The sequence below is a fragment of the Copadichromis virginalis genome, linkage group LG14 (genome assembly GCF_057382275.1).
Source record: "Copadichromis virginalis isolate Kocher_CV1m ecotype Utaka linkage group LG14, C_Virginalis_male_GT1.1, whole genome shotgun sequence".
Taxonomy (NCBI): Eukaryota; Metazoa; Chordata; class Actinopteri; order Cichliformes; family Cichlidae; genus Copadichromis; species Copadichromis virginalis.
The window spans coordinates 21,227,904-21,252,786 of record NC_140631.1 but is presented as its reverse complement, the minus strand read 5'-3'; the positions used below and the strand labels follow the sequence as shown (position 1 = coordinate 21,252,786).

The 24,883-nt window shown below is 39.0% G+C and overlaps 1 protein-coding gene across 1 annotated transcript in view; it reads left to right on the top strand.

Moving 5' to 3' along the window:
• Positions 1-220: 220 nt before the first annotated feature.
• pdgfd (platelet derived growth factor d) overlaps positions 221-24,883 on the top strand; it is a 55,814-nt gene continuing 31,151 nt past the window's right edge. Inside the window, exon 1 of the mRNA XM_085429884.1 lies at positions 221-776. Coding sequence (XP_085286010.1) covers positions 659-776 — 118 coding nt within the window. The 5' untranslated portion in view covers positions 221-658. The remainder of the gene's footprint in view (positions 777-24,883) is intronic.

The window sequence follows — 24,883 nt, the reverse complement described above, 5'->3', positions numbered from 1 at the left end:
CATTTTATCGATGTTTCTTTTGAAAGGTTTTCTTTCTTTCTTTTTCTTTTTCTTTTTTTTTTTGAATTATCCTGTATAACTTTACACCCAAGCATCTCACCCGCACACCCACAGCAAGCTGGACGCTCACACACGGTGCGCACGCGCCACTCATTTGGCAAAGTTTGACGCCCCAACTTTAAAAGTGCAGATGCATTAGAAACTGGAAAACTATGCGGGATATTTCTCAGTGGCAGAATAGATTTTTTTTTAGTTGTTCCACAGAGATAAGACGTCCGGCGCCTACAGTCTCCAGTCTGACCGTGAGCGTGGCTATATTACCCTCCACCTGCGCTGAGCTATTTCAGAGTTTTGCACTTGGTACGCCTGTGCGCGCATAACTTTTTAAAGAAAGCAAAGACTTCCATATTTTTTGGCACTTTGGAACAAGACGGGGCATAGAGTGCGTCAGACTTCAAGCGTTGGAATCAACAAGTGATTCCAATTTACGGGTAAAGGAGAGAGCTACTCAAAGCTCGCAGTTATTGCAAACGTTAATGGAAAGCTTTAGATAACTTTTGAAGTACATCATTTTTCGCTTAAGCCACTAGAAGACGAAGAGGACATTTACTCATTTTTACCGCTGTCGTTTTTTTAACCTAGCATCATTCTCAGCAACATGAGAGGATCGGTGTTTTTCCACATGTGGACGGTTCTAATTTTGGGAACTTTAACAGGAGTCGTGAGGGCTCAGGTCTCTACGACCAAAGTGATGAGGGGCAACAACAGAAGAGACGGTGAGATCACCTTTTTTAAACTTTCTTTAGCTTTAATATCGATGTAGCTGTAATAACATGTTTTGTGGTGCACAGTGTGTACGTGGATTTGTGTGCAAACGACTGACTTGGTGGTGAAAGTTAAGTGATCTAAAAATGAGCGATGGAGAAACAGGAAGCGCATAAATTCCGTTGAATAACAATTGAAATTTTTGAAAATGAAATAAAGAACGGGCATCACTTTGTCCCACTGGGTGTTAAACACCTTTTGTAGCATAATTATCATGCATCTCTACATAATTTAAGATAAGGTCTTCAGATTCTCAGAGTCTCGTGGCTGTATAAATTTCTGGATGTGTGCCATGCTTACTTTGCGCTCGTGCCTGAGGGCAAAGTCGTGGTGAAGTAGCGCTGAGTACCACGCGCGCACACCCAAACAGCTGCAGCGTTGCTTTTGGCTGGAAAGCATGAAAATACCTCTGTATTAGGTTCTGACCTGGATAGCTGCCCCTGAGGCCTGTTTGACTAAACTCTCTCCTGTGTGAGTGTAGAAAACACAAGGTTGCATGGGGAGCTCAGCCATGAATGAAAGTCTGACACAATAAAACCCTATTAGACACGTCTTAAACTATCTTTAGTTTATTATTATTATTATTATTGTTGTTGTTGTTGTTGTTGTTATCTTTTTTCATCATTTCCAATTTTATGAATCATCTCAACCAAACCTGTCAACAAAACGGTCAGTATTTGAGTTTTATCATTTGAATCCAACAGTGTAACATCCACCCGAAGGACGTTTCATTGTACCCCGTTAGATAAATGCATGTATTTACGGCAAACATCACAATAGCCATTGCAGAGCTGTAGCAGCATTATGAGGACAAGCAGACGGAATAGAAAAGTGATGGAAGAAATGGTGCAGATTAAAAGTTGGTGCTTTAAAAAGACAGCAGCTGCATCAGATCTTTTTGGGCGAGGTTCAAAATAGCAGCAGGATGAAAAGTGTTTGTTCCCTCACAGAACAGGAAAAGAAACGGTATTAGCTGCAAAGATCAGAAGAAGGCAGCGTTAACACTGGAGTAAGTTTTCACAATACTGTTAAAATCTGTGTTTTTAATACGTGTTCCAACTTTTGTTTTTCTTTTTACAGCTCTGTAGAAAATCTCCCTTGGTGGTTGCTATTGTTGCTATTGTTTTCAAGTTTTATGTTACTGAAGTCTGTCTCAGACTGCAATTGTAAACACAGTTGTTCTACTCTTTTAGTATTCCAGACACAGTATTTAATAATAGTCTTTGACCTTCATGACCTCTAATAATATATTTACAGTTATTTTCTAACAAGCATTTATAACAGCTGATAAATGAAAATTAAAAAAATAAAGAAACAGGAGGAACACCCTCCAAACGTACTATCAGCGTCAGCATATTTGTTGAAACACCACAAACACAAGAACGAGCTGATATGAGTTAAGTAGAGCCTTGTGGTGACATTAAAACAAGATTGTTTTTAAAATGCACTGTCATATTATCTCTGTAAGAACATATGAATAAATTCACATACAAACTGTTACGGAAATCCTTTTCATCTGTTGAAAAGAAAAACAACATCATCCATTACATTGGATTTTTAAGTCACAAACGACTGGTAACAGTATCAGTCTTAAAGTTCCTACATCAGTCGAACTCCAGACATCATTGTACATTATACTGTTATTTATGCTCTTGTCCTTCTTGAAATTTTTTGACAATAACATAGCTAACCATTGAATGGTCTTGGGGAACTTTTCAGCTTTAATCCTTGTCCAGGGAGGTTTGCTGCAATACCTCAAGTTTCAAACACAGAAATTATGATACCAGCATATCAATAAAAGATTTTTCTCACTTATATCTGCTTTAAAATGGGTTAATGAAGCAAATCCAGCGCTGCTTTAGAGGTCCCTATATACTTTTTGCAACAGCTTTGTATTGTTACAACTATTAAATGAACAACGTCAGGATAAAAAGTTTGAAGCTTAAAAATCAGTCCCACAAGTCAACACATACAACACATGCATGCGAGATTATTCATAAATTGGTAAATTGTTTTTTTCTCCCACAAACTTGTTTTACTCTAACATTTAAAAAATAGCTGTTATACTAGAGTCTCATTGTTTCCCATGTATTGTAAGCCAAACTCCTTAGTCACTAAAACAACAGCGTCTTATCAGTCTAACTTTTTTTACACACTCACACTCAATGAGATGAGGTCAGCCATTCGATAAGAGAGCCTCTTGACACAGTTGTCAAACCATCCATATTTTCTAATAATACCAAATCAGACCGATATGATCAAAGTGAAGTCGAGTCACGTGGAACCGAAGCTGCTGTCCAGTCAGCCTGATTGCAAGATGTTTAGATTCAACAGCTCTTTAATCCATTGCAGAGTCTTAAAATAATACACTGCTACAAAGTTATCTTTACTTGTGTGTTTGTGTCTAGTTTTTGCCAAAACAACCAGCTTATGTGGAATATGAGAGCTTAGTTCTGTTATTTGATTGACTGTAGCTGATTAGAGTTGTTTCCAACCTAAAGCTGATAGGGCCTCCACAGCTTTCTTTCATCCATTAACCATTGCGAATGTGCTCATATGTGCGTATTTGTGTGTAAATGTTCTGACAGAATGTCTTAGCTCATTTCAAGGAATTCCCGCCAAGGTTTTGTTTTATTTTCCTCCCGTGTTTGTTCAGCATTTTTCTCATTCTTTTTGCCTGCTATTGAAGTGAGTCTACGTGTGCTTTAAAGGGGTTTGGGTGGTGTGGAGATGGGGGGGGGGTTAGCCAGGGAGACGGCGTATTTTTGTAGAGAAGGAAACACAAAAATACACATGTAAACACATACAACAAAATAAACACTATTTGGCCTTTCTGCTCAGAGGAATTTGTCATCTCCACTGAAAAGACCAGATGACCCAAATACAATAAAAACTAATACACAAGCACAAACATATACACAGACTCGGCTACTACCATCGAAAACATCATAAAATATCACAGATGTTCAACTATTTCCCATACTGCTTGTATTCTGTGAACCGCTCTACTATTGCTCAAGATATTTATTATTATAATAACAATTTACAACAACTTGTTAATATGCAGGACTAATAATACAGCGAAATGTTGAGCAACTGATGGTAAAGGTGACTGCTCTGCTCTGGTTTTTAACAGAGGTATAACTTAACTAGGGGCGATCGTGGCTCAAGAGTTGGCCGTTTGTCTTGTAATCGGAAGGTTGCCAGTTCGAGCCCCGGCTTGGACAGTCTCGGTCGTTGTGTCCTTGGGCAAGACACTTCACCCGTTCCCTACTGGTGGTCAGAGGGCCTGGTGGCGCCAGTCTCTGATGAATACTTCGCCTCTCAGTATTCATCTCAGAGAAATGATATCCTTAGGTATTGAGAATGCAGCAGATGGATGCAAAGCCCATCCGACATCACATAGAATTGCACATGATAGAATGGCATAGATTCAACAATGTATTGGAAGCATCCGTCAGAGATTTTAGTCAATGTTGACGTGACAGCATCACACGATTTGTTGCCTGCAGATCCATGATGATCCCCTCCTGTTCCACCACATGCCAAAGGTGCTCTATTGGATTGAGATCTAGTGACTGTGGAGGTTGTTTGAGTACAGTGAACTTATTGTCACATTCAAGAAACCAATTTGAGATTATTTAGGCTGATTCATATGGTGCGTTAACCTGCAGAATAGATACACTGTGGTCATAAATGGATGGACAGGGTCAGCAGCAGTACCCAGGTACGGTGTTACTCAGCTGGTACTGAGCAAAGTCCCCTAAGCGTGCCAAGAAAATATCCTCCACACCGTTACACCATTGATTGAAGGCAGGATGGATTCATGCTTTCATGTTGTTTATGTCAATTGCTGAACCCGTCGTCTGAATTGAGATTCATAATTTTTTCAATATCTTATTATCCTATTATTTAGTGAGCCCATGCAAATTGGAGCCTCATTTTCCAGTTGTAGCTGACAGGAGTGGCACCCTCTGTGGTCTTAAGTTGCTGTAGTTTATCGGCTGTAGTCCTTATGCTCTTCTGCATATATTGATTCCAATGAGTGGCTATCTAAGTAACTGTTGCCTTCCTATGAGTTCAAAGCAGCCGGGTTTTTCTCCTCAGACATCAACATGGTGTTTACTCCTAGAGAACCGCTGCTCACTGGATATTCTTTCTTTTTCAGATGTTTCTCTGTAAACCTTAGAGATGGTTGATTTTAACTTCAGCAGGTCGTCTAAATCATGTGTACATGGTGTGTGTGTGTGTGTGTAGATATGTTGTGTATATGTGGAAAAACAGAAAAAATGAGAGGGACATTTGGTGAAATATTAATCTTTTTAATACACCATCAACAATCCTTGTGAGACTCCTCATATCATAGCCTAAAATTTATTTTCCGCGTAAAATAAAACTGCTGACGTCAGCTGTAATGAAAATGTCAAAATGGTAATTTTAAGTTATTTACTCCATATATATTATATTAAGATTTCTCCTTGTAATATTACATTTATTAGTGCAGCTGGGCTAATCTAAATGTACCATGGTGTGTTTAGCTACTTAGCATACTGAAGTCTAAGGCAGACAATATGTGACTTTGAGAGAATGCGGTAAAGTGAAATTCTCTAGCGATATAAGAGCACTGATATCTTCTTTTTAACTGTTTGCTTCAGGATTAAAGTTACACTTTGAAGCTTAATATGATAGCATATTACATATTCAGGGGGCTTGTATTATACTGCATTTGTACACTCTTGTCCCTTTTGCTTGCATGTAATCCTCAAAGGAGACAAAAAGGGCCTGAAAAGCACAGGCAGAGGCTATGATGGACACTTTTCCTTGTTTTTAACAGTCACTTTAGCTCTTTGTATGTTATACATGCAGCCAATTGAAAGACTAACAACAACAGAAGTGTGACTTGCCCACAGATTGGTTGTTTGTAACACTGCCCCCTGGTGACACTAAACAGTTGTAACATGTGGATGATTTGCAAAGTTGTGCGTAGGCTCTGTGTAGGGCCAAAGCACAACTATGTTTGAGCCATTAGCACGAACGCTAACATGCACCACATACAGAGTTATTATACTTGGAGTATGAAAAATAGAGAGTAACCATAATTGCAGTGATAACCAGCTCTCTACTAGCAACAGGTTAGACATACAGGTTTCTCTGTTTTTGTCATAAAACCATCATTTAGTCATGGAGTGCAACGGGTCACTTTGGCGGACAGAGATTAGAAATTACGCATCTTGTATTGAGCACAATATTTTTTTTTTATGAAGAGTCGTGGCATATCCTTCTGAATCCTTCTCTTTCTTCCAATAATTCTTATCTTTGCCGTCCTCTCAGTGCCGTCTTATCAGTCTGCGCCTCGCTACATATCACTTCATCTCTGCAGATCCTCCTCTTTCAATCTCTCTCTTTCTCATGTCTGTCTCTATCTCTCAGCCTTCACCCATCTGTTTCAGCTGTTTTTAATCAAAAGCTATTTCACCCCGTTGGCTCTGTTGGCAAATACAATGTGACAAACAGTGTCACAGACAGGCATACTAAGACAAAACAGAGACACCTGCACAAGGATAACACATTTAGTCAAATGTATTCTATCAGACACTATGGATGCACTTGATAGACCTTTATTTACCTTTGTATACTGAAAAAAGGGCATAGATTATGAGAAAAAAGCAAAAAGCCACAAGCTCCACAGCAATTCATTTAGATATTGGTACAGATAATGTCCTCACCTGTTTGCATTATCAATAACTGTGATGTCCTGCGGGCCCTCAGTGTGTATGAGTGCTCAGTGTGGCCAGGGACACACAGCACAGACACACAGAGGCACAATCACACTCCCATCAAAACAGTCTTGTGGATTGGTGCACCGCTGGACTTGTAATACACTCGTGGAAACCCTGTGAAGAACAGTTCAAAGTAGAGATTCATGTTTGACTAAACAATTTCACCTCTATATCCGTTGGTAGATGTCTTGGAGCTTTTCCAAATGTTCACATTCTTATGGAACTGTGTATTCCATTTTCCATTTCCTAGACCACTTTCGGCTTCTTTTTACTCGTGTTGGCTTAAAAGTTGAGATGCAAAGTTTGTACATACTTGACCTTCTTAAGCATCACTTGTGAAAATATATCCTCTCTAGTGTTCATTTACTAGCTATTGTGGAACTTTACATTAATATCTTCTCAAATCAAAATCATGTCTAAAAAAGCTATTTGGCAATTAGACTCAGATCAGGAATAGGATAGGAAGTAGGATAGGAGTCTAGATGCTGGTGGTGGTGAAGATGAAGATAGAGATGTGAAAGATTTCCCTTGTTGAATTTAGACATATGCTTCATCAGGATAGTGATGGAACCAAAATTCAGTGATTCTGTTTTGTGTGTTACATCACAATGTCACACCGACTTGTGATATCACACAAGCCTGGCGAAACTGAATAATGACAGGATGTAAATGGGTTCCAAATGTTTTTCTGGGACTATATTAAACACAGGGGTGACAGCAGGGAGGATTATGACTGAGGTTATTTGGAATTCATGAGTCACATTTCGGACACCCAACATGAAGCTACTCCCCACCCGCCCACCCAGGCTGAATCAAACACAATTACAGGATCTCCCTTTCAAGGGAATCCCCCAATAAACACTTTTCATCACGCACATACACACACACGCATGCTTTGCCACACACTTTGCATGAGCCAAAGTTACCCCACCTCTAAATGTTTGGCAGACGGTCTTTTCCTCCCCTGCACAGAAAAGAAAATAGGGCGGTGACCACTTGGACAGTGTAGTGGGAGAGGAGTGTGTGCTGTTTGTGTGGCGAGAGAGAGAGAGTAAGGGAGAGAAAGAGGCAAAGGGTGAAATGATGGCTTGAAAATTGAGTGGGTCTAGGTGTAGAGTCACGTATGATATGGTGCTCATATTTTAGGAGGAGGAAGCAAGGGCAGTGGGAGAGAAGTGGTAGTTTTAAAGGAAGCTTAGAGGGCACAGAGGAGGAGAACGGGGAAAAGGTGTGTAGAGAGAGATATGCCAAGTTAAAAGACCTGTCCTTCTACTTTTCTGCCTCGTCAGCTTCCAAAGATATATAGTGAAACCAATTGCAAGCCAAATGGACAGAGAAGATGAAGGTAAGCAGAACTGATAGAGGAGGGAAAGATAAGCTATTTCTGACGAGGGAGGGGGGTCAAGATCAAGAACAGTGCCAAACACCAGCAGATTACCTGATATCTCAGTATTTGATTAAAACTTGCATGATGCAGCAAAAAAAAAAAAAAAATCCTTTCACCCCTTCTCTAAAATACTGTCTAAATAAGAACAATGAATTCCCCGATATTATCCAAAGTTTACAGGAGTTTACAGAAAGAAAGAAAAGAAGCAATGACAGGATCTAATACGCTCCATTAACCACAGCAATGTGAGAACCCAAGAACTGTAAATTCATGATTTAAAAAAAAATTAACCGTGACCGCATCGTCTTGCAGAAATGTGATTATACTGTAACAATTTAGAAAAACGCGATGACAAAAAAGTGGTGATGAGGAAAGTTTTGCAGTAAATGTTACAGTTTTAGGAGCATGTTTATAATCTAATTCAGTCGAGTGAAATAGCTTGTTTGTATTTGTACCAATGCCAAGCTTAAACATTTTCATTTTAGCTTTATTTTTCTGATGTGATCATTTATCTTTATCTTTCTTGCACATGAACATATTACAGTGTTTGGGGAATCCCTGTACACAGTTGCAGACATTTTCTCGAAGGTTGCACACAAAAGAAGATCAGTTGTGTTCTTACTACTAAAAAATGCTCTGGATGGTTTAAGTGAGAGTGCTAGATGCATGGGAATTACCAAAATAATGAATATACATAATTTAAATTATTGTCATATGGCAGTGTTGGCTGTAACACATTACAATGCATTACTTTACTAAATCCAGTAATTAAATGACAGTTACAACTATGTTATTACTTGCTTTAAAAGGTGCTTACAAAGGTGTGGGGCGGAAGGAAAAAAAACGAACCACAAAATTATGTGTCAATGCATTTCAAGTCATTTTATGGAGTAATCATAATATAATGTAACGAGTAGTGTAACAAATTAAAAATCCAGAAAATATACCGTATTACTATTACGAAAGTAACGATTAATGTGTAATAGATTGCTATTTTGAGTAACAACACTTCCATTTGAATATTTATATTCTGATGTTTTCCTTATCTTATCCCCCATAAGAGGTGATATATGTATGAAAACAGTTGACATATTTAATGTTCCTCCAGCCAAAGTGAGCTGAAAACATAAACTCTAATGTGCGATCATGCCAAAAGTGGGATAATTCAAAAGTATTGGTAGAATATTTTGTAATACTTTCTAGTCTATACTGTGTATAGACTTTGATTATTTAGGGTTCCCATAACTGGCAACTATGGCACTTGTTAATGCAAGCTTGTTATGAGTTGTGCAGAATCATTTATCTCTGTTGATGTGCATTGTCTTCCTTAGCTGTAATAACTGAATTTACAAGCCAGCAATGCACTTTTAAAAATGAGCTGAGTTGGGGACTCAGTAGAGGAGAATTAGAGAGCGAGGTAGGGAGAAAGGGAGACAGATGTTTAGTCCTTGTAGAGTGTCAGTCTTGGCAGCTGAGCCATCGGACTGCCAAATAGCAGGGTGCAAATAACAGAGGAGGGAAAGAGCAAGGAGGTGGAGGTGCACAGAAACAGAAAGCAGTTGGACTAGTGGGTGAAACAAAAGAACAGATTCAAATAAAAGACAGAGAAGATAATGAAGGTTGAATAAGATAAAGTGAAGGTAGCTAAACAAGGAAGACGGGAAGCTAAACAAGTAGAAATGTATAACTATATAGAAGGTAAGAGGTTGACTGGGGTAAAACAAAGAGGAAAGGCTCAAAAAAGGGTGGCGAGAGATGCTGCATTCTGCCAGTGTGTTACAAAAACAGCTGACAAGCAGACGAAAGAGAGAGCTTGTGAAAGTAAGAGGGATAACTTCAGACAACAGAAACCGAGTGATTGATATGGAGAGAGACTGTAGAGGTGTGAAAAGAGTGATATAGAGTGCATGGCATCAAAAAGGAGAAGTATGAGTGGGAGAGGGTTGTGCTGAATAAGCAGTGAATGTGAGATAAACAAGAGATTGAGGGATAAGAAGAGGATAGGAGGAGACAAAAATTTGGAGAGAGAGGAGGGAGGGAGTCTCTGAACAAAGATTCACAGCACCCCCTCAACCTCAGAGAAACGCAGATGAATAAGAATGAGGAATATTAATAGGGAGAAAACATAGTGTGAAGAAATGGAAGTGTGTACTTTGAAGGTAGTAGATTAGTTGGATGGTGAGCTTCTCTCATGGCATTTAGTCTGCTCCAGTCCTTCACAAACAAAGCTAATGTGAGTCAACAGTTCATGCATGAGAAAACTTCTCATCTGTTTGTATGAGTGTGTTAAAGATACAAGAGAGGAGGACTGCATCTGTGTAGGTATGAGTCCAATAATACCTACTGGGCTCTAAAAGTTTTATTTATTGATCTAGATTTACATCCCTTCATTTTCCCTAAAGCTACTCACCTGTAAAACAGCATTTCAGCTCAAATGTTGTCTATAACATGTGGAAAAGTGAAGTTTACATGTTCAAAGCTTACAGAGTAATTAAGTAACACGTGGAACAAAGTATTAAATGCAGTAAAATGAATAAATAAAAACATAAAATGCCTGCTTAAGGCGCCTGACTTCCACGACCTGTCAGAACAGCTTCTGCTTCCTATTTACACAAACAAATGAACTCTAATTAACAACGCCACTGTAGTTGTACTTGCAGCAGGTGTGTTAATTACATCGATGTCCCTTGGTGCAAGGTGGTACTTTGAAACATGCTCTCTGAGGGGATGGAGGGTGCAATTAAAAGAGTCTGTTGTGCAGCTATTTGGCAGTCATTTGGACTTGAGTTGGAAAGCTGCTGATCTATATCACGCTGCAGATCATAGATGCATAAAACCAAAAGATGACAACATCCTCAGTTTGGCACAACAAGAACTGAAACCGAGTGAAAATGATTTCCTGCTGAGCTGCTTTGAAGCAAAATTTGACCTTGCCATCACAGACCTCTCCCCTTATGGCTCTGTAGGGTTTAATTATTGTATTTTAGGTAATATAAGGTGTACGTTTTTAGCATGAATGCATAAATGGTTAACTTGCGTCTTAAAAACTGCTCACAGTTGGGTCAAATTGCTTATTGCTTAATGAGTCATTTTATACATGGGATTAAGAATTAAAACATAATTGTTTTTGATCTTTCCTGAGTTATTTCCAAATCAAAGACTACAGCTATTGTACTATAACTAAGAAAGTGAAGACAGCCATACAATGGTGAGTTATGTAGAATGGTTTCATGAAGTGCATAAATTGTACTGTATTGCATACTATCCATTAGAGATGTCACAGTAGCAGAAATTTAATAGTCAATACCAATATCAGTAGAATTGCACAACATTCACATGCAATATATTTATTTATTGAAAATAGTTTATAATACTAACATGGTGGTGACAGACTTTAAAAATGTTAACATATTTGACACACACACACACACTGAAATGATAGGATGGTTGTCAAGTAGCTTGCTAACGTTTTGTGGTTTTGAATCAGGAGCTGTTTCTTTCTCTTCATAATACTTTTCTGTTCTCGTAACTTTATCTTGGTTTCATGGAAAGAGTTTGTGACCTTCTTGTTGTTGAGTGTAACCAGTGGTTTGCAATTTGCTGTATTTATATTCAGCTGGGCAGTACACTATTTCTTTTTCTTTTTTTTATCTGATAGGTTTATTTTGTTTTTTAGGCCTAATAAAGGACTAATTTTACCACTGGACCTCAAATTTAGAATTTCAGCAGAAAACAAAGCTACCAACTACAAGTTCAACATTTGGAATGAACTCCAGATCTTCTATCTTCTTAGGTTGTGACGAAATAGTGAAAGAGCAGGACTCACTTGGCAGTCCAACTACTTGTCGGTCAGTTGGCCAATTACTTCTCAGAACTGGAAAAGTCTGTGTATATAAATGGCTGCAATTACTAAACAGCTAATGCAATACCTTTTTGATAAACCCAGTAAATTAAAGCTGAAAATCTGCATTTCAGTCACATCTTGGTTGTTTGATATAAAACCCACTGTGGTGGCAACAGTACAAAAATAATGTGTTACTATCCTAAAGCTTTGCAAAGCCTATTTGCTACCATTTATCCACCTATTTCTCTTAAGGGCTGGGTTATCCTTGGGGAAAAATTATTCCCATCACTCCTCAATATCTGCTGTGCTGACCCTGAAGCATCCTTCAGTGGTTTAATGAGCTCAGTGCCTTGAGACCAATAATCAACTCAACATATCCTGTATTCTTAAACCAATCTGTGTCAACTTACCAAGTTATCTTTTTTCAGACTTGTGTTCATACAAATCTTTACAATACAGTTGGCCAAAAAAAACAAAAAAAAAACAGTGGGCAGCAAAAAGAATTTACTTCAAGCATCGTGTACAGTGAGAACTCATACAGGGTGCTGTGCAAAAATGATGCAGAATTTAGCATTCCAGTCATTAATCGTGTGTGAAGGGTTGCTTATGGGTCACGTTTGAGGGTGAAAGGTAGGTAAATGGTGGTTAGATTATTTTCTCAAACTACACAAAGGTATAAAGTCTTTCAGATGTTTTCAATGCCTGCTGAAACTTGAATGAGGGGGAGAACATGACAAATGTCAGAAGTGACACTGCAGAAAGATGAGAGCAGGAGCTGCTCTCACCCCAGGAGATTCGTCCCTGCTGAAGGAAAGAGATAAACACCCTGTGTATTTATGTTTCGTGCTTTTTATATATATGTGTGTTTGAGTGTGCGAAAGGGAAAGTGTGTTTGACAAATCCTCCAGTGCACTGTGAGAGCTATGTCTTTGTTACTCTGACAATGGCGCGCTGACACAAATGAAAAAGATTCCTTTTTTCCTCCTCTGTCAAACACTTTTATCCTTCCTTCCCCTACTGTCAGCGTTTCTGCCCCATATTCACTCTCTGTCTGATTCTCAGTTTGTGTATCTCAGCATTCCTCACACTGTCTCCTACCTCTACCCCTGTCTTCCCTCTTTTTCATTAGCTTTTCCTCCTCTGTTTTCATTTCATCATTAACTCTATGAATATTGGTATCTGAGCAGCAGAGAACGAAGAGAAGGGAGCCGCAAGTGTTGAGGGGGAGAAGCAGGGACTTATTAGTGCAGAGAAATGGGGATAGGGGACGTGGATAGGAGTAAAGGGAAATGGCATTGTTAGAGGGCTATCAAAGAGGGAAAATGAGAGAGAGTGGCAGAAAGATTAAGTTGAAAAAGAAAAGGAAAGAAGGAGAAACTAAGAAAGAAATGACAGGAGGATGGTGCCGTGTGCTACTGTGGAGCCTGCAGAAGGATAAGTGATCCCAGTGGTAGATAGAAGGTCAGATACTCACTGACAGTGAGACCACTGTTTAACCCTGCACTAAGACCACACACACACGTGCACACACGTACGGCTTGTGCTTGCGCGCATGCTTTCTACAACAAACACGAATGCACATTTGCAGACACACACAGCTGACGTGAGGCGGACAGACTGAGAGCAGGATGGCTGTCAAAACATCAGCATCTGCTCAGGATCACACACAGCGCTCAGAGCAAACACACACACAAGCATACATCGAGCAAACAGCATCCAAGCCGCCCCTAGAGGGATCGAGTCTGATTTTTAATAAACTTGCGCTACTCCAGCTGGGGCATAACAAACACACATACACGCACAGACACACACGGGCAGATAGTGCCACAGCCCAGCACTATGTCTCCTCATTTCTTCTTTCATACAGTAGAAAAGTTAGAGTGTTTTTTGGAACGGTGACGAAATTTCAAGATAAAAATGCTTTTTTTGCAAATAAAATTCATTAGATGTTGATCATGTTGTATATAATGTTGTTTATAATACAATACTGTATAAGGTGTGTTTAGATCAGTGCACATCGGTATGCAATTATCACTGTGTGTGTATGTATGTGGGCAAATCAGGGCTAATTGATTGTCCTCGTCAGCCCTGCTGTTCAGACTGCAGTAGCTGTCAGCAGGAGCCAACTGCTTCTCTAACAAGCCTTACAAACACACACTTTTATATTCTCACAAGCTCACGCATTATCACATTAACTCTTAATGCAGAGATGCACAGACTTGTGATAAATGTAGAGTCACAGGACATACAAATCCATGCAGGCAGACAGCTTAAGAGGTCTATAAAAACCAGATGTCAGTCCTAATATTTACCATTTGTATTTGTATGACGGATTTTATCTTAAGAATCAGTTTTGAGCTGTTTACCTTCTATTTGCCTTCAAGAAACAGTAACCAACAGTTCACAATGTTACTTGTAAAGGTACCTCATCAAACAAAGTGAGTATAATGGAATATAATGAAAATGGCAAATAAAACTCTGTATCAATGGGGACGGTATTGCTTATGAGGGCTTAGTAAATGCTCTGCATCAAGGAGTTAGAGGCCACGTCGGGACGAGCCCCTCTCATCCCTCATCCTTCCCTTCTCCCTGTCCCACCCCTCCCTCAGAACCTCCTTAAAATCTGTTGTTACAACTTGAGCTGACTCTCCTCACCTACCTGCTTTCTCCTCTCACTTTCTCTCCCGCTTGCAGGCACAGATTCCTCTCGTGTCTCACTCAGTCGTCAACCTTCCAACATTCTAGTTCTTTCCTCCTGTCAGTCTTACTTTTAACATAATTACAAGGACATTTTTGCTTCGTCTTCCTTATTTAGCAAGATGGGAAAAGATATCAGACACCATGCTGTGATTCCCTCTCCATCCTTCACTTGGTGCCGCACTGTATTTGTGTATGGCACCACACAGCATGTACAACACTGTGGCCAGAAAAGGATTTATTCATGTTATGCATAAGCCACAATCTGTATTCAGCTTAGATGTCGGAGAAAAAAACCTTCTGATGGAAATACCCACAAGTTTTAGTTTAGTTAGCTTGTTACACTTCTACGTTCTTGTAAAGTAAATGTAAAAGTTATAAAAATGTTTTTGGCTTTAGTAATGCTGCATTTTTGTGTTTATTTGAATTGTATTTAATACAGGAGGCAAATATAATTGAAGTTACTGACATAAATTGGGCTCTAATATGTGTAGTTAGTATGTCAAGATGTATTGGTGAAGTGGTTGGAATGTGTTGACTATGAAAAATGCTTTAATCTGCATTGATTATGCATTTGAGCCCCATCTCCCTAATACGATCTCTGTGTTTATGTGAATATGTCGCATCTGCTTATGCGGACTGCCTCTGCATTCATGTGTCGAGGCTGCCAGAGCCGCTAAACCACAGTGTCTCCGCTGACCTGTCCTCAGTGCTGATTCAGCGAGTTGTTCCCCCCACTGCATTATTCAGCGAGCTTAGCCAAGGTGTTAAACAGGAGCACATCACTGCAGAGGATGGGAGCATGCTAAGTGGACTGGCAGAAGGTGAAGAGAATGTAGAGATGTTAACTTAGTGCTATAGAAACAAGACTAAAGCTGTATCCTGTTTGGATTTACGGATGTTAAAAACCCACGGTAAATCAGCTTGAGTATTTAATTCAGATTAATACATTATCCTTCTATGTAATGCATAAGTAATGTGGGAGATTGTCACAGTCAAAATAAGATTCTCTAAGGGACTTAAAAACAAGTAATGTGTCTTTAAACGCCCGAAACACTGGCTTGTCTTGATTTTAGTTTGAAAAAGCATGGAAATTGTTTGTGTGCAAATCAGGAGGAGCATGAAGACTGGAAATAACATTTTTCACTGTTGATTTAATGCTACTCATTCAAGTTGTTTACAACTTAAAGGTGCTGTTCTCCACTACTGAACAATGAGGCAGTTTTCACAAAGAGCCACTTGTAAGAGTGACCCAAAAGCAAATCAAAGCCAGTCCCATGACTCACACATTAAAATCCCATTTTAACAGTAGAAGTACAATAGTAGCAGCAATGACAAAGAAGCCATGTATCGAAGAAAGAAGTTAAGTTCTTTTTCATCTAGTTTTTTTTAAATTGTCTAAGGAGCTTGGAAAGAAAAGCGTCTGGACTTCTTTGAGTTGCTTGAAGACGTTTCACCTCTCATCCGAGAAGCTTCTTCAGTTCTAAGGTCAAATGGTGGGGAGTCCCAGATATAAATCCAGTGGGAGTATCCCCCCAAAGAGGGACAAAGGAACCCCTGATGATCCCCTACCTAATCACATGAGCCAAGGTGTGAAACTGGGTGTGGGTCCCAATCAGCCAGGGTTTCGGGTGAGCTCAATGTGAAACCTGGCCCCACCTTATCATGCGAATTCCTGAGGTCAGATGGCCCAGGATGTGAGTGGGCATTAAGGCGTCTGGGAAGGGAACTCAAAACTGGATTATAGATGGCAGACAGTTGGTGTCGTAAACCACCGCCTTTGTTCAAAGATGGTCGCTCACAGTGGACGTAAATGGCTTCTTTCACTCCTCTTTCAAACCATCTGCCCTCTCTGTCCAAAATGTGAACATTGGCATCCACGAAAGAGTGTCCTTTATCCTTAAGATGCAGATGGACTGCTGAGTCTTGTCCTGTGGAGGTGGCTCTTCTATGTTGTGCCATGCGCTTGTGAATTGGCTGTTTGGTCTCTCCAATGTAGAGGTCTGGGCATTCCTCGCTGCACTGTACAGCATACACCACATTGTTAAGTTTGTGTTTAGGCGTTTTGTCTTTCGGGTGAACCAGTTTTTGTCTACCAGACAAAAACTGGTTCACTACGATGACCTGGATGACTGAGAACCTTTTAATTATAAGTAGAGCTGGGCGATAGAACGATAACGATATGTATCGCGATATAACTTTTACTCGATAGAGAAATTAAGCTATCGCGATAGACCTCGCCGCTCTTGTCCTCTTAAAAAAAAAATTAAAAAAAAAAAAAGGTCAGCCGATCCAAATTCAGTAGCGCAGAGCCGAACCAATCACAGCCGCAGCGTCACGTCGCGTGACTTGTTACGTACAACACAAGTGCCAAGCCGCACGTGTGTTTGTTTGGGAAGCAGCCAGCGCATAATGGAGGAAATGAGTGTGCCGACTAGAAAAATCAACCGAGCGTGACCGAAGAGAAAACAGATGATGGTTCCAATGCCGGAGAGATTGTCGAACGGAAGAGCCAAAGAAGGTCCGTAGTGTGAAGGTATTTCAGCTATTTCAAGTCTGACAAAAAACAGAGTAGCGTGCACTGTAAATTGTGCCGAAAGCAAGTCTGGAAATACAATAAACTGGTGCATGCGTCACACTGTGCGCCACGTTATTGTTTCAGTGAGATGAATTTCTACAATACTGTTACTGTTAATTCTACTCTCTGCAGTGTTTAAATGCTTACATATACACACAGTTACTGTCCGTCCACACATACGACTCGGTTCTGCTTCTATGCCGCAGCTTTGTTTACTTTTTCCCACCGAGGCTTCTAGACTTCTGATTGGCCAACATTTCTGCACGGTTAGGAATCTAGCGCCACCTGCTGCTTTGGCATGTTCATAGCAGCGTTTTTCTTCATTTCTGCCTTTATGTGTGGACGGGATTATTTTTTAAAACGAAAACGGAAAATCTCCGTTTTCAAAAATACCCATGTACGTGTGGACGTAGCCTCAGTCTCTGACTGGAAGCGCTAATTCGTCATTCGGCTTTTGTCAGACTAAAGTAACTGTTAAAACTGTTTGAAAGGCTAAGCTATACAACAAGGAGAGATTGAGAATTTCCTTTTAGTTCTCAGTTTATTTGATATTGACAAAAGTTAGTCAGTTTTGTCTGTTCTTCTGTAAAACAAACTAAGATTTATTTTTAGAATTAATATTTTGTTTCTAAGTGGAATTGACAATTTAGTCTGTTTTGTTTGTTCTATTTTGAAACTTAAACGCTTTAGCGGCTGCCTTTTGTGTAGTTTGCAATATTTGCCTTTATTTATCTGAAAAAGTCTCATGTTCCTTAAGTACATCTACCCTGTTGAACTTATTATGGGAAATAAATATTTAAAAACAAGCTGCTGATTATTTCACATTTTACTTGTGAGCAACGGCACATTTAAATCTTACAAATATAGTTATTTGGCTTATATCGTGATAGATATCGTTATCGCCTGAAATGAAAAAAACATATCGTGATATGAAAAAATCTCATATCGCCCAGCTCTAATTATAAGTAAGATTTCCTACATGTTACAGCAGCACACAGTACAACAAAGCAAATTAGAGATATATTAGAAAAATAAATAAGAAAAGCAGTGCACAGATAAACTCATACATGCAGTAACCTACATACACAGAGATTTTTTATATGCATAAAGTGCAGTTGAAGTGAAACATGTATATTTTAGCAAGCATGTATTGTACCGTCCGACTGGAATGAAGTACCTATGATAGGGCTTGGTACTACATGCTGGCTGCACGGAGCTGTTTAGGGCCACTGCAGTCTCATGTAGCAGGTGAGAGGTGTTGTTCATAATGGAAATTAACTTGGCTGAGATCCTCCTTTCACCCACCTCCTCAGTTTAGGAGACTGGCCAGGACAGAGGTGGCCCTCTTTACCAGTCTACAAAGTCATTTCCTCCTCCTCTCTGTGCTGCCACCCCAGCAGACAACTACATAAATGATTGCAGAAGCCATCAATGTGTCATAAAAGTTTCTCAGTAATGTCCTGGACATCGCAAAAGACATAAGCATGCCCAGCAGCTGGCTTTGACTCTTGTACAGAAATGGGTGTTTTATTTAGAGATTGTAAAGGTGAAAGCATTTTAGAATCCACTGATAAACAAAGGGTACAACAAAAAACTCAAAACCTTATACATCCTAATAATTCATTTATTGTAGAAGAGTTTAAAATCAATTTTAGATGATGTGTTTAAAAGAATTACACAAAAACCTCATTCAAAATCACCTTCTTTTCACCTTCACATTGTGCTCCACTCCTGTTAATTAAAAAATCTTTGCTGGGAAATAACATGTTTAGTCACCTGACCTGATCTAGTAGAAATAAAATATAAAGTCTTTCATTCTTGATGGATGTGAATAACACTGTAGCAAAGCACTCCACAGCTGTGAGATCCCTCCACATTTTTCATTTATTTTGTGTACAGCGCTGGTTTCTGCTGCTTTAGAAAAAGTGCATTAGGGGCATGTTGGCCATTCTCCTGAAGCAATCGTTACTGTCCGAGTTTAGTGGACACATATCTTTGAACAAACAGTATGTGATTGTGTTGGTGATTTCACTGCATCTTTGTGAGCTACAAGAATACACCAATGGGCTGTACAGACTCACATTTATGGATGTGTGAGTTGATGTTTGATGATTCACCTTAGCAACAAACACCGCATTGTTTTTCTAGTCCTTCACTGATTATACTTTTTATGGTGTGCTTTTTAGATGGTTGAATAAGTTGCCTTTGCAGTGCTTTGGTTAACATCACAAAGTATTTCCAAACAACTGATGATGATCCACTTTCAGGGACAAACTTTTTTTTGCCCTCTGCTTTGCCAGATGTTAGAGTTTTGCTTTAAGTCTGTCTCCTAATGTAGTTTGACTTGGCCAGGCGAGTCCAGGAAACCTAAAGCTACCCAGAGAAGATGTGATCGGCACGGTGATTTAGGGAGCGCTTGATTGACTTTGTGTTCAATTGGCGGAGCACACATTTTCAGTATCAGTCAGTTATGTTCCTTTTATTGTGGGAAGCCAAAATCACGATGGAGATTAAAATTTGATTAATTGTGCAGAAGGCATAAAAAACAACAAGTTCACTGTTAGACAGGTTGAACAGCTCACTGCCTACATTTTAAAATTGATCTCACAGTTGGATACAACAAAATATAAAAGAAAATTTTTTTTGTAAAAGCAGAACAGAAGAGGTTTATCATCCACATCTATCTCCTGATCACCAGACCTGAGGTCTCTCTCTCATCCACTGTTCCCTCTGCTCTGCTTTAGTCTGCAGCCCTCCTCAGTTCTGCTCCTCAGGCCTGACACATGTCCGTCAGGCTGCCCTGCTTCAGATTTCCTTTATTATTAGTTCATATTAGTTTTCCACACCCTGGACTCTCTGCTCAGTTCAACTATAGCTCCCCTGCTGCTCTGCACAGCCAGCAATGTACCCAGTTCTCCACGTATCCAAATGTGTAAACAATTCTTATTTTTTCTTGAGCACAGCATTTAACATTGATTTCTCTGTAGTCAAAAACATTATCAGTGGTTTTACAAAAGACCATTTTAGAAAAAAGTCACGTAATATCAGTTGATGGGCTTTATTTTAACACTAGAACTGGAGGGCAGTCAGTTTGACCCTGTCGGAAGGCATAAAAAACAACTACAGTCCCCTGTTTATTTTTTTAATCAATCATATTCACCTAGCTTTGACTAATGTTATAGCAACGATCATATTGCTTGGAAATCCTGCAGTAGTGGTTTTAGATTCATTTCTATCAGGTCAAAATGACGTCCGCGGTGATTCTAGGTAAAATCTGTCATAATTGTTTTCTTCCAGACACCCCAAAATTCAGAATTTGGTAAATAAGTCTGATTTAGTAAAAGTTATGAGATGGTGGATTTGATTTTAACAGAGTTACAAGGTTTTTAACAATGTTAACATGACTTTAAAATCCCAGTGGGTCAAAATGACATGTTGGTGGTTCTAGTGTTAAAGAAGAAATAAAAAGGTCTTCAGCCTGGAAAACAAAACAAAAAACCCCCAAAAAAACAAAATCAGCTTAGGACTCCCTTCTCTTTAAGGCAACTTTACAGAGTGATCTTTTAGATTGGAGTTTCCGTCAGGTGGGTACCCTTAATGCCAAAACACCAAACTTTATCCTTAAAAGTGTCATCCACAGAATACTGGGTTATATGATGACTTTTTTGGTTTGTGTATAATACTTAACATCCTTTATCATACATATCAATAAACATCATTAAGACATTTTAACATATTATCTTTTCAACTCAGACTTAATCCCTGATTTCCACTCACTCAGGCACAAATCATTGAGAGCTGTTTGTCCCTTTTCTTTGTATCCATTAGACTAATTTGCCCTCATCAACAGGTGTTGAGTCATAGATGCCTGAGAGCCTCTTGGAAAAGTTAAGTGGATGCTAATGCTAATCAAAGGCCTAAAAGGATCATTGAAACTCATTGGTGAAGATGTGAGGGCCAGCTAAAAAGCTCCAGTACCAAAGGAAATTTAAATGCGTTGCGAGTCATGGCTTTGCATTGATGTTTTGTCTTTGTTTATGCCTTTGAAATAGATGGGAAAAAAAACAAGATAATGATGAATTTGCACAAATCTGTGCACATCACAACAAAGCAAGTGGAACACTTACACAAACATACACACAGAGTCATATATATATGCACACATAATAATAAATGTTTTGCATATTTATGAGCCCAACTCAGATATGCTCTTTTGTGTAACTTACACAGTTTTCATGTGTTGAGATATCTTGGGGCTTCTCTTGTTGTTTTCGCTGCACAGTAGTCGTGGCCACTGCTCCATCTTTCCTTTTTTGTCCTGACCATCGTTTCCTCTTTTACTCTTGTTTTTCTCAACATCCCAGAGTTTCCCAGTTTTTCTCACACCCATTCCAGATTTTTTCATCTCTACTCCATCTCTCTTATTGTTTTGCATCCCATATCTTTCTCTTCCCCACCCTACCGTCTTTCCCTGCAAGGATGTCCACAAAGAGTTTTCTAGCTCAGTTAACAATAATTTGTTCACATCTGTTTGTCTAACCTCATCTGTCCGTGTCACAGGACACGCCTTTGTTTCAGCTTCAAAGGGCCACGAAACTCTTTCTCACACATATTCACACGTGCACATTCCCTGAAATGAAAAAAAAAACAAAAAAACTTCTAAATCCACCCTACAACTCACAAACTCTTTCTTATGCTCTGTTTCAAATACTCATGCTGTCACCCTGAAAACATCCACCCACACAGACACTCACAGTGGGTGTAACTACTGCTGCGAGTGGAGAATGGAGAGAGGCGAACACCCGACAGTGTTTTGGAATTGCCCCCAGGCAGGGGGTTATAAGGATAAGTGCCCTGTCGGTTTGGTCATGATAAGCTTGGTCATGATAAGCATTTTCACAAGTGACAAGAAAAATGGATGGATCTGATACACACTGTAGTTTTACCTGCAGGAATCTGAAAAAAAGAGTGAGAGCGTGATGTTTGCATGTGAAAAGTTAAATATGCATGTAAATCAATGTATTTACAGCCCTGACACTGATATGACTCAGGCACCAAAAGCTTTGAAATACAAAGTTCTGCCTGATAATGTTGCCTAGCAACTAAGAGTTTTCTTAGCAAATGTTTCAAAAGTCAAACGTTAGTGTGTTGCACACATTTATAGTCCAGACGAAGTATTTGCCTCACTTTTTACCTGAAAAGAATCAAAATGAAAGTATGATGATCTGGCAGGTATTGTACATAGTTTTGAGCAAAGTCACAGGGAAGCAGTTGAATGACAGGTTGTTGCAAGAGATGTTTAGTCGTCTTCCGCAGCGTGTAACTACATCGTAAGCGAGTATATCTCAAGATATTTTCCCCTGTTTTCCAGCAAGTAGATGTAGCTCATGTTAAATATAAGCATTAACCTGTGGGCCTTAAAAATGAAGCCAATGTGGTGTAAAAATTGCAGCTTGAAACCTGCTTTAAGGGAACCAGTACCCATATGTGTTGAGGCTGTTACTCAAAATAATATATTACAACATTGTATTACTTTAGTTTTTTTGTTTTTAAGTGATGCATGACATTACTAAATTACTCATTTGACAAAGTAATTGTTGACTCTACATTGGACATTACTCTTACATTACTAGTTACCAGTTAATGATAATAATAATAAAGTTTATATATATATATATAACTTTACAAAGTCCTTTTCAGAAACAATAAAAAAAAGTACAAAAAAAGAAGAAAACTCAGCTATATTAGGCCAATAACATGAACATCAGTTCATCAGCAAACCTTATCATAATGAGGACAAACGGGATCTTTCTTTAAGTCTTTAAGTAAGTTATGAAGCCCAAAGAGCACTTCACAGTGATTCTTTTATAGATACAGGTCAGGGTAGAAATACGAGGTTATGGGCCTGTCTGCTCATCACTGCTGCTTGGTTACCTGCTGAAGATCACACAGGCTGCGTGATGGGGTCAGCATACTTATCTTTAATATCACTCTAGATTCTTCACTACTAATTTTGTATTAGTGTGTTGTCTTTGTAGACGCTTCAGAAGAGTCAGTGTTGTGATATCAGCAGCAGGTTGCTCTGTCTGACCTGGGCACAGTTTGCACTTCATGTTCTCGTCCTTTTTTAGAAATAAAAATAATTTCTCCACTCCTCAAATGTTGTAGAATGCTCCTCTATTTTCCTCCTTCACTGAAGTTTGCATTAGCAAGTGTGAAGGAAAAAGGGCATGTTATTTTTCCCATCTGCCCATTTTGCAGACATCGTAACAATAGTTACAACAGTAAAAACAGTATTGCAATACTGGCATTACTGCATTATAAATTTATTTTTATGTCATTACAAAGTAAGACACTACACTTAAAATAGCCGACATGTTTGCAGCTTGGTACAAACATTTTTTGGCCTTTTACCCTTAGGAAAAGCTGTGCAAGTGTGACTTTTTTTATGATCATCTATTTCTAGTTTTTTAATTCTGTAGTGACTGAACCGAACCTCTTAACTCCTTGGTAACTTTTAAAGCACTTTAAATGCAAATATTCTTATATATATTAATGCACATATTCTTTGGTGGTTTTTAATACGCAGTACATCTAAAGCTGGTCGATATACTTTCTAACCACGACTTGATTGCTTACAAATATGGCAGAAGCTCTGTTTTGTGTGAGATAATAAATGTAGTGTCCACACTACATTTGCCTTGGCACATGCATTTCCATGTGGGCTGGTTAACACTATGCAGTCCCATACACCCTTCTATTAAACACATATTTTCATTCTTGATCATCTCACAAGTTATATCAAATGATTGCCGTCTTTTCTCTCAGTCAATTCAATTCAATTCAACAACAGTCACCTCAAGGCACTTTATATTGTAAGGTAGACCCTACAATAATAGATATAGAGTAAAACCCAACAATCATATGACCCCTTCATGAGGAAGCACTTTGGGGACAGTGGGAAGGAAAAACTCCCTTTTAACAGAACGAAACCTCCGGCAGAACCAGGCTCTGGGAGGGGCGGCAATCTGCCTCGACTAAGAGCCGTTTGTCTTTGCCTCCTTCATAGTGCAATCAGTCCACACAAATATCCCAACACCACACACTTTGACAATGAATGCAGAGGGCATGCATCAATTTGAATAAAAGAAAATGGCACAAATTAATGTAGGCCAGTAATAATTGTAAAGAAAATGTAAAATATCAGAAAAAGATGTAATATACTGATTAATTATAGTTGTTTTTTTTTAACTACATACACCAGAGGTTTGACCTGATCACGATTCATGAAATATTATTAAATGTTAAATGTAAGACTTTACATTAGGCATCTATTACTAGGGAAACAAGGAAAAAGTGATTCATCGTGATTAGAAACAGAGTGAAACAGAGATGGTGCAGAAATGAGCAAAGAGAAGAAGCCAAGAGGGAGTAGATATGTGGGGTAAGAACTGATGCTGACCAAAGCTGACACCCCTTGGCATGCACTGTTCACCCCAGGATATATATGTGTATGTGTGTGACTTTTTCATGCCTTTGTGCTTGTGTTTTGAGCATGACAGAGAAACAAAGGGGCATGTTTACAGCTGATTTGTCATGAGAAAGTGGTAAAACAATGAGCCTGCATAAGCATTACAGTGAAGCACACACACACACACACACACACACACACACACACACACACACACACACACACACATATATATATATATATATATATGTGTGTGTGTGTGTGTGTGTGTGTGTGTGTATGTATATATATATATATATAC